Raw genomic sequence first — 10,418 nt, 5'->3', positions numbered from 1 at the left:
GAGAGTAAGGTTGCAAATCATGGTTTGATGTAGATTGGTCTCCTCGATGTGTTTCTGTTTTTGTTTTTGATCAGTAGCCCACACATTAATCTATTTTAATGTATCTATGACAACTAAAATAACTCAACAGGTGTATTGACATACCTTACAAGCAACCCGTCCTCTCATCCCATAATTAATATGTTATTACATTAGCCCTCAGGGTAAACACTTTGAAGAATGCTTGTAATGGTACGCCCTTGTTTCACGTTTCAACAAACCCAAAATGTTGTGTCTCACTACATAATTTTGATGGGAAATGAAATGCAATAGATAAACCATTCCATGAGGTCTCTGTGATTTGATGGCATGCATATATCTGCATTAAATTGGAAGGCAGACTGTTCAAGATGATAACCTTACATGTATTTGTTTCAGGAATATGTCAAATATACCACGAGTTGTTTTACGGTGTGAGAGATACGGGACACGAAACTGAGGTAATGTAGCTTAATTGCCCCGATACCAATATGAATGCAAACAGGCACAAAGCGATCTAAAGTAGCTCCTCGCAGAGTTTGCTATTTGCACCTGAATGGAGAATCAGATAGGCTTTAACAGCTTTAATAGTACATATTTAGGAAAGTGTTTGAAGAGTTGGAGAGATTCCGATCTGGCGCCTAATGGCTGAGACGTTCCAGGACGCCTGCCACGTGGAGAGAATGGATCAATCTTAGTTTTTATTTAATCGCAAAATGAATATGATTATGCAAAATGAATGTTGTGCCATAGCCTACTAAAGTTAGAAATTCAGATGGTTGAATGTCCTGTCCAAAGATCAACATCTGGTTGATGTGTAGGCCTACACCGCCAATACAACAAAACGCGTGTATTAGGCCTAGGCTATATATTCAAACTTACGCGCAATTCCTCTTTTCAAAAGACAAGGTTTTTTTTATCATACAGCTTTTGGTATGCGTCTCTCTTGGTCTCCAACACACACGCACACACTCACATACACATAGGGGCGTGGCCAAAACATGCGTCATTTGGTGCTCGGTAAAATGGTTTAAGTAGGAGCAGAGGATAAGTAGCTTGCACAGGGGCATGCGAGCCAGCATTGACGACAGGCTCTCGCTGAGAAACAGCTTTATATACCAGAGCTAAAATTAGGGGCGAGTATTGCTCTACCTCCATCCTGAACGTGTTTCCTCCGCTTACTACAATTGGTCCAGCTTTTCAGCGACGATATTTATAAGGTAGGCTCTCCTACCAATCCAAAGTTACTTATGCGTTTGAATTACTCTACGAGAGTGGAGAAACAAGTCGATCAGAGCAACTACTAGTATTTCTCCACGGAACTGTATTAGACGCACATATTACACCTGGCAACTGAATCTTAACAAAGGAGAAATTTTTATTTCTCTCACTGCATTTTTTGGATATGGCACTAGCCGCAACTATTTTGCCGTCAATCTCTACTTTTGCTGGTCAGAGGGAAAAATATTGGGATAACATTAGTGTGAGTATGAATTATCATGGTTTTGTATAGGCTAGACTAAGTTGTGTTGGACATTTTTTTATTAATCACATTTCTTCATTCAGAGTTATATTAATATTAATTGTTCGTTGTTTTAATGTATTTCAGAGGTGGAAGGGTGACAGTGACAGGACCATGCATTCCAGCTGTTCCATAGTCGACAACACACCGAAAATGGACAGCCTTGGAAGACCGGAGGAAGAGGATCTTGACAAGTACTTGGACTTGGATTTTATTCTGGCGAATACTCCTGTGACTGCAGTTACGGGCGAGTACAGGCTGCCAGAATCAAACAATATGTTCAACGAGGGGATCGCACCAAATTCTTACCCGATGCCCGAAATCAACACTCCTCCTCCACCGTACACCACCAGCCTCATGGCTGAACTTCTCAGGTCTGAGGTGGATACCAGCTATTGCCAACCGCACCCTGGCAACAACATTCAAGGGAGATTCCTTGTCAGATCCTCCTTCTCAAGTCAGGAATTTCTGGACAATATCAAAACAGAACCCACTATGGACGGTTACGGGCCAGTCATGGGGATGGTACCTAAAATCAAGCAAGAGGCGAACGTGTCCTGCATGATGTCTTTTGAGCAACCGAGAGTTGCACACTCTCCGCAAACAACCGGGAACATGACTCCTCCGTTGAGTCCGAACGATCTCTTGAACTCGGACTGCCAGTCTCAACTGTGCCACACGATGTCGTTTCCCCAGGGCTACCCCTCTGCGGCGGGTTTCCCCCACTCAAACACGCACCCGCATCATCCTCCCACGCCTCATCAAATCCAAATGCCGTACCCAAACGCGCATCATTACGGTATGTGCGAAGACGGTCTCGGCGCAGCGATGAACAATCAAAGAGTTTTGTTAACACCCCCATCATCCCCGCTCGACATCATGGACGCAAAGCCCAAGAGAGGACGACGCACTTGGCCAAGAAAGCGGACGGCGACCCATGTCTGCACGTTCGAAGGATGCGGCAAGACATACACCAAGAGCTCGCACTTGAAAGCGCACCACCGGACGCATACAGGTAAGAACGCTTGTGTACTTGTCAGCTACCACATGTACTAGCCAAATAGGACGCCACTTCTGTGTTGTGAACTAACTGCCCAAGTGCACATACTAAACATTGTGATGTTGTGTTCTATTAGGTGAGAAGCCATACCACTGTAGCTGGGAAGGATGCGGCTGGAAATTCGCCCGGTCTGATGAGTTGACCCGCCATTTCCGTAAACACACCGGACACCGTCCTTTCCAGTGCCATCTCTGCGAGCGCGCTTTCTCCAGGTCGGACCACCTTGCATTGCATATGAAAAGGCATATGTAAGAGATGGCCCTGAACCACCCAACGAACACTTTACACTGATGCAGGCATGCAAGAAAGTATGCTTTTGAAATTTGGATTATTTTTTAACTCAGCATATTTAAGGATTTTCTAGGGATAAACAAACGTTTGTCAGTAGGCCCACAGACGAACATGGATAAACTTGACATAGTATTCTATAGATCTGAATTATGTAGCTGGTACTACTTTTTTAACAAATTATATTTTTAAGACTGTTAGATAGGCTCTTATCTGTCATTAACAGTAGGCTGGACCTAAGTACACAACTGACTGGAAACATACTGGAACCATACAGCAAACCTCTAAAGATTGTGAGCTGTTGTTTTTCTCACCACATTGCCTTATTTTAAACAATGTATTTACATTCATCGGAGTGCCATTGCATTTTTTGGCAAACATATAGGCCTATATATATTTTTGAAAGCTCTCAATTTAAGAACAGCACAAGAAATAAGCTTTAAGACAATGTTTTTGAACTAAAACTGCCTTTTGGTCTCAGGCTTGAACTTGGTGTTTCATGTGTGCCTTGTTTCAAAGATTGTAAATCAGGGTCTATAACTATGCTTTAACATGTTTTATCCAAACTGTTTCAATTAAAACATTCCAGACAGCCCCAAGTGTGTCACTGGGGACAAAGTGAATTGTGCAAAATGACAAGTTTTTTTTATCTGATGCCTTTTGACTTGTACATAATTTATACGTTGTATATAGTGTATTTTATGTACATAATAAACTTTGATTGAAATATTTATGACGGTTTCCTTTTCCTCCTTGGGATATGATGTATAAACAAACACTGCCCTGCACAACACACGTCTACTCTTAGCTGTATGGTTTCACATCTGAAACTGTGGATCTCTCAAATATGGCTAAACTCAGAGGTCACAGTAAGATGGAGAAGGCAATGTTCCCCCAGCTGCACAAGTGCCACAGCCAAAATCCTGTGGCTAAGCCTTTAAATACAAACATTACATTTACATAATTGCAGAGACTGAATATAGTTATGTCTGGGCAGAGGGGTACACCGCTCTTTAACAGAGAAACCCTGCCTCAATTTGGAGAAGAAAAAAATGACAGAGTTGATGGTAAGGGACTAAAAGAAAAGCACTGTGACTTTGGAACACCAGATGAAATACGCAATATGTTTTGGTTACCCATATTCTAACAAGTGACACAAATTCAGTGTGTCACCATTTCATGACAGCATTCCATTTCAATGAAGCCAGAATCTTCAGACTAAACAACCTTTTCATATTGCTGTGTGCATTTTGATGAGCTTATAGCTTTTGGTGCACTCAGCATAAGAAAAGGAGACTCCTTTTCCCCGAATGCAGTCAGAGATACAGTATATTCACATGCTCATTGCTGGGCCTCTGGGCACAGCCAAGTTATATAATTCAGACATAGTTCACTCCAAACTGAATTGTGAAAACATTCAGATTGACGAGAGAAACTCAAAAGAACCCCTAACTCCACCCACACACTTTCTTCACTTTACTCTCATGTTTCGTTCAGCAATAACAGCAACTGATCTGACTGTAGAGGTAGACAGTGCCACCATTTCATTTGCAACAGCAATTCAAGCTGTCATCCGTTAGCAGTGTTTTCCTGTGCAAAACATTCAGAAACAGGGATCTGGTGTCACATTCAGTTTTCTTTTCAAATTCTTGCACACAACCAATGTATAGTTGAATAGTGTCCCCTGCTCTGAAAATGGACATGGGTGAATATAGGGGCCTGGTTGACCACTCAACTCTGTCACATCTTTATGTTATCTTAATTCGAAAACAATACGAAACCACTAACAGCACAAGGGGTGTATCTATCTCTTGGCCGCCTGCCAAGGTACACCTCAAACTGAAGAGTGAAATGTAGAGTACCGTGCGTCAATGCCATCTGAGGGTGTCTTTCTTCCTGAGCAGAGGGTTATGGCTCAGAAGCAGACTAAGGGCTTTTTGAAGACTTCTTTACTTATCGATCAGGGAGTGAATCATCTATTAAATATTACCACTATCATTAATGCTTGAGGTGATATGTGACAGCCTGAACTTTAGGCACAGTTGAAACCTGCATCAGATATTTTGGCAGTTTTTGCCCTGTTGCTAAGAAACACTCACTTGTTGCATAGATGGAAAAAGTGAGAAATTGTGCTATTGCTGTAAATAAAGGTAAGCAGATCAAAGTCTTCTATTGCCTGCTACAGGCCTTCAACAAAGAAACACCTCATCATGTGCTACGCGCCTCAAACAACTGCATGCTGTAAACATCAGTCGGCTCTCAGGTGACGTAGGTGACGTATTGTTTTGCAGGTGCTGATTTTCATGAAAGTTCTCTCACTCCATGCACTGGTGGTGTTATACTGCACATACTGTAGATCAAGTTGCTCTTGTCTTGAATGCAGAGAACAGCAAGTGAGTAAAACAAATTTGTTGTTGAACACTGGACTTTTTCTTAAACCATTTGCAATTTTGCAATGTTTATACAAATAAGTCACATAATCACAAGGCTTTGTACACCATTAACTACTCAGATCCCAAGGGGAAAACATCCTAGAGTGAATTGCGAACTGGGAGCAGTGGAATGAGTGTGCCACCTGCAGGAACGAGAAGGAAGTTTATTCCTGACAGGAATACCGGAATTCAACTCAACTCAATAAATGCTGACGTTGAAAATGTAAAGGTATGCACGTTGTAGAATGGCATTGAGATTTTCTTCAGATTATCATCGGCTGGTTTGAGACAGAAAAGATTCCAGGATGATTGCTGAACCTGTCTGAGTCGTGCAGACTTGAAAATACGATAAACATCTACGGAGGAGACTTTTAGGGGACGCAGACGAGGTCACCCTCTCCCCCAGCTGCCATCTCAGTGCACAACAAAATTAAACGGGTTTCATGACTATCAGCCTCAGAAACTAATAGAAAATTACACCATGTGACAGAGTAATGGAGTAGGTGCATCTGGACTGCATTAGCCCACATGCCTCTGCTGACAGTCCTGCTGGAAAACACGAGCATTTTTCGTCTGTACCACAACGTCCCCGGGGCAGCATTACAATGCTGAGAGCCCAACTCCCCTGCCCAGCTGATTAAATACTCCAAAACCCCTCACTCTCCACATTTGGTGCTCCTAAGGATCAGATTGATTACATATCGAGCATGGCACACAGGTTAGTCCATTTAAAAAAAAAAAAAGAAAAAAGTAATTTCTACTTTTTACCAGAATGAAAAAAAATGTCAGCTGTCAATAGCTCTTTTTTTTCTTTTCAATCAAAGACTTGCTGGTATGGTCGCAGCAGGGGGAAGGCACGCACAGGGGATCCTGTTACCTTGGAGAGCCATAGAGAAGACCCCATTTCCCCTACAGGGTCACTGTATGTACGCACGTGTGGTGTGGTGGGCCCTTCCCCCCCAACCTACAGAGGCCCTTGCACACCTGCAGCCACCTCTCGGAGACAGGATATCCCCCACCACCCCCCCCCCCTTCTCTCATTTCCAGGAATCTCCGGTGTGACAGGGAGAGGCACTGCGCTGAAGAGCAAACCCTGTACAGCACTGCTGCCTGTCTGGCCCGCTTTCAAGCAGAGCTCTGTGAGGACCGACTGTTCAGTTCAGTTATTCCTTTTCTGCTCAACTGAAAGGCATTTAAGTTTTGATATGAAAAAAGAGTGAAGTGTGGGGAGGAAATGCACGTAAGTCGTGAGTAAACACTGGGCACTCAGTCGGACATAATTCCGCTCCGACCGCTTACGCTCATTAAGTCAGCCATGGCCAGTGAATCTACAAACCTCCATTTGGATTTAAGGTAAATAAAAAGCTACCTAGGAATTTCCTGTTATTTCATGTAGGCATTTTTCACATTCCACATAAAGCAGAGACTGGGAATAAAGTGGGTTGAGAGACAGGAGACTTCTCAGAAAAAAAGGTGCCCCCAGAATAACTGCACCAATCCTGATTTGTCTAATTAAGTTATCCATGAGACACACACACACACACACACACACACACACACACACACACACACACACACACACACACACACACACACACACACACACACACACACACACACACACACACACACACACACACACACACACACACACACACACGTTAGACTCCTTGGATGCAGACCTTTGAGGGATGCATGGTCTCAGAATGAGGTGCACTTTACTACCAACGAACTTATGAACTACCAAAGGCTATCAGATCAACATTGCTTAAATGAAATAAATATACTTGGAGACATGCTTGTAAATCTGAAATGTAGTTATTTTATTCTATTGAACAATGACCACATACTGAGCATTAACATCTTCGAAGAAATCCAACCCTTTTTTCTAGTTGCTACCAATGTAGTCAGAAATTCTCCAAAAGTTACACATTGAGCAATTTTTCACTTTTTATAGGACAAATATAACAGACATAATATACAAGGTTTATGTATACTTTATGCATTTCAATACAACAGACTTGATTATTTCTTTTTTATCTACAGAGGAAAGATAGGTCAAAGGCAGGTGAGGAGGAACGCATTCAGCTTCAGATCAGTCAAAATGCTTTCAAAACATAATTAAGAATGCCAATTTGTAACAGCAATTTGATAAGCAAGTTTAAATACTTCTAATGATAAAAAAACAAACAAAAAACAAAACAAAAAGAATACAATGAATATGAAAGACGTAAAACTGGATTTACACGTTTTTTTTTTTTTAAATGGAAGTTAAAAATAAAAAAAAACAAAGACTATTGCACTGTGGACACAAAAGACAAATACAGTATGAATGATGTTACAGGGGAAGCAGCTGATGGCTGGACAAGCTAAGCCAAACCTGATTTGAGCAGACGAATTGGAGCTAGAATGTACGTGGAATGATCAGTTCTACAGCACTACTCAGTCAGAACCGTCAGAAGCATTCTGTCACTAGGGACCACCTCAAGCCCCGTGTGCCTTCACATTTGATTTAGTGATTCAGGCTCGTTTTAGTTTCATTTGAGGAATGGCCAGCGGCTCCAATTTTGACATGAGATTCACCTGTGTTCAATTCAGTCATCTACTCAGTGATAGCCGAGAGAGAGAGAGCACAGCGAAGGGTGTGCAGCAGTGCAGGGAGGTTCTCCCGTTCTCTGTTCCCCGCGGGGAAGAGAACGCAGACAGACCACAACACAGAGAAGGAGTGCTGGGCTTTTGTCAGAGTCCTGCAGTTGCAGGATAAAGCGTGATAAAAGACTTGTGATTAAAACACCACAAGAGTGACCCATGCGGCCCTCAGCAGAAGGACACAGATGAAGCTCTCGCATGTGCAGGGAGAGACAGGAAAGACCAGAAACAATAAAAGCAGAGCTGGCAAGTAATGCATGTAAGGGATAGGGCATGTCAGTAACCAGCATTAGCATCCAACAACCAAGGATTTCAACAACATTTTGCAATCGAAAGTGCCATTCACTTGTCGTACTATGACACTACAGTTTTTCAGTCAATACCACACAATGGACCATTAATACATTACTGCTTAATGAGGCGAGTACTAATAACAACAACACTAAATAATGACACCGACACACATGGCTCAGAAAGAAAAATATCCCTAATTTAGTAACACTTAAATTGGGGGGCCTGTTCATACACATTCTGGAAGGAACAAAAACCATGTACAGGTTGGGCCAACGCTGACAGGCTGTAGTAGTGGCATAGTCCTGCGGGACCCGCCTTTAGTTAAAGTCAGTCTATATCCTTTTCAGTACAAAGAGAGAATAACCATTGGTAAACAAGTGTGCCAACTAGTACCATTGGTTGAGTTCAAGTAAAACTGAAATATAGCTAGTAAAACGAAGTAGGGGCTCGAGGTCCAGGCTTGAATGGTTTCAAAGCTCAGCACAGTCGGTATTATGCAGTAACATTCACATGAATACGGTCAAAAAGACTGATCTCAATTAGAATTTTGCAGACATCTATGCTATGCTGCAACGCAATGTAGATGACAGTTTAAAAACAAACAAAACAATACAAAACAGACAAAAAAACACTGTAAAATGTACCAACACTGCATGAGCTTTAGCAGTGAGATCACCCTTCCACCAGATTTGTCCTTTAGCTTTCAGACCTCCCCGTTCTAGCAGCCACATTACTACGGATCGTTTGAAACATGCATGGGACACCAGTACATTGTGACAACGCTACGAGCGTATTCTCATGAGAGACGCGAAGGGGGTTGTGCTTTTACGGTAATGTGAAACAAACATGTCGCCTTTCCTGAAATGGTAAACAGCGCTGGTGGTCAGACAAAAGAGCTTCCTCTGTTCCTGCCGCTGTAGAACACACAGTGACCACTAAAGAATGGCTTCCCTCATCTGATGTTTCTCTTCCTGGACATCCCACTTCACAGGGGAAAGGTCCTAGATACACCGCAAAGCAGGACATGTTTTTTTTTTCTTAAAAAACAAAAAGAAAAGAAAAGCATTTCAGCCTCTCCTACTGCCCATGATAAGTAAGCATTCACATGGATCCATTCACACACACACTGTCTGAAACGAACAAAAAAAGAAAATAGAGTTTTCTGTACAATTTGTTTCCAGTCATGGCGAGAGCCACCCATTCACACATGCAGAAGACCATACCACTAGTCCTGTGCCCCCTCCAAAAAAACAAAACAAAAAGTTAAGCGAACAAATTATCAGTCCAAACCACAACAGCGATACTTTTTGTCCTTTTTTCTTAGCTTGGTCAGAATGACATCCCTTCTTGATGACCTATATCGACCGCAACCAGCCCAGTGTGAAGTTGTAAACCATATCACACCGCAGAACTTCACAAGCCCCCCACACAAGGCCCCCATTTCCCTTAAATAGCTCGACTGGTGGCAGACCGTGCAGGTTACGCAGTGCATGTACAGTGTATTATTAGTTTGTTCGCAAAACACCACAGGTTAACCCTCTTGCTATGGTTGATCACATTAAAAGTAAGAGAGGAGAGTATGATTGTTCGATTCGTCACTAAAGCACCCCAAACCAACACTCTACGTGTTTCCTAAACCCCGCTGCCCACCCCCCAACCCCTTTACTATTACCGTTTGATTTAGCTTGTTTTGCATTTGTACTTTAGTTTGACTTCTTGCATTGTGGTTAGTACATCATGAGGTGGGGTGAGATCATGACTAGGGTCAAGCATCAGACATCTTGGTCTAGTTGAGCGTATAGAGTGGGATGTGGGGGGGGGGGGGGGGGGGTTAAAGGTCAGCGGTGGGACGGGGGGTAGGGGATGGGGAGCTCAGCCTGAGCGCGTGAGCAGGAGGCTGGGGTTGAGCGGGGGGTTCGGGGAGTGGGAGAGGTGTGGGGGTCACGCGTTGGACATCTCGGCCTTGCTGAGGGCGATGGCGAGCTCCAGGTCCTCCTGCTCCTGCTGCCGGAGGCGCTTCAGCCGCTCCCGCTCCGCGCGCTCACTCTCCCGCTTGGCCCACTCCATCTGCTGCGCCTCATTCCCAAACTGCAGGGAGGGGGAGAGCACACATAAGGGACTTTATGCAACGGCTTACCATAGTAACATGTAACAC

General features: G+C 43.2%; 2 protein-coding genes across 9 annotated transcripts in view; one reads left to right on the top strand and one right to left on the bottom strand.

The window, feature by feature from the left end:
- The first annotated feature begins 1,087 nt into the window (after positions 1–1,087).
- klf2a (Kruppel like factor 2a) lies at positions 1,088–3,619 on the top strand. 2 transcript variants are annotated; one of them, XM_062555892.1, is made up of 3 exons: positions 1,088–1,238; positions 1,628–2,555; positions 2,677–3,619. In XM_062555892.1, exons 2-3 carry the CDS (start codon positions 1,655–1,657, stop codon positions 2,850–2,852), a joined length of 1,077 nt encoding a protein of 358 aa, XP_062411876.1. In that variant the 5' UTR covers positions 1,088–1,238; positions 1,628–1,654; the 3' UTR covers positions 2,853–3,619. The 2 variants fall into 2 exon arrangements, with proteins under 2 accessions (XP_062411876.1, XP_062411875.1); XM_062555891.1 differs by having other exon boundaries at positions 1,088–1,501.
- A 3,500-nt stretch (positions 3,620–7,119) lies between these two features.
- The window catches only part of eps15l1a (epidermal growth factor receptor pathway substrate 15-like 1a), a 32,590-nt gene continuing 29,291 nt past the window's right edge, over positions 7,120–10,418 (bottom strand). For 6 of the 7 annotated variants that reach the window (XM_062555883.1, XM_062555878.1, XM_062555880.1 and 3 more), the window contains one exon: positions 7,120–10,351. In XM_062555883.1, the coding sequence (XP_062411867.1) occupies positions 10,282–10,351 (70 nt within the window). In that variant the 3' untranslated portion in view covers positions 7,120–10,281. The remainder of the gene's footprint in view (positions 10,352–10,418) is intronic. The other variant, XM_062555884.1, reaches the window with a different exon arrangement.

This window comes from Sardina pilchardus, chromosome 15 (assembly GCF_963854185.1).
Source record: "Sardina pilchardus chromosome 15, fSarPil1.1, whole genome shotgun sequence".
Taxonomy (NCBI): Eukaryota; Metazoa; Chordata; class Actinopteri; order Clupeiformes; family Clupeidae; genus Sardina; species Sardina pilchardus.
Note: the sequence above shows the minus strand (reverse complement) of the source record. Positions and strands in the feature narration are given on the sequence as shown.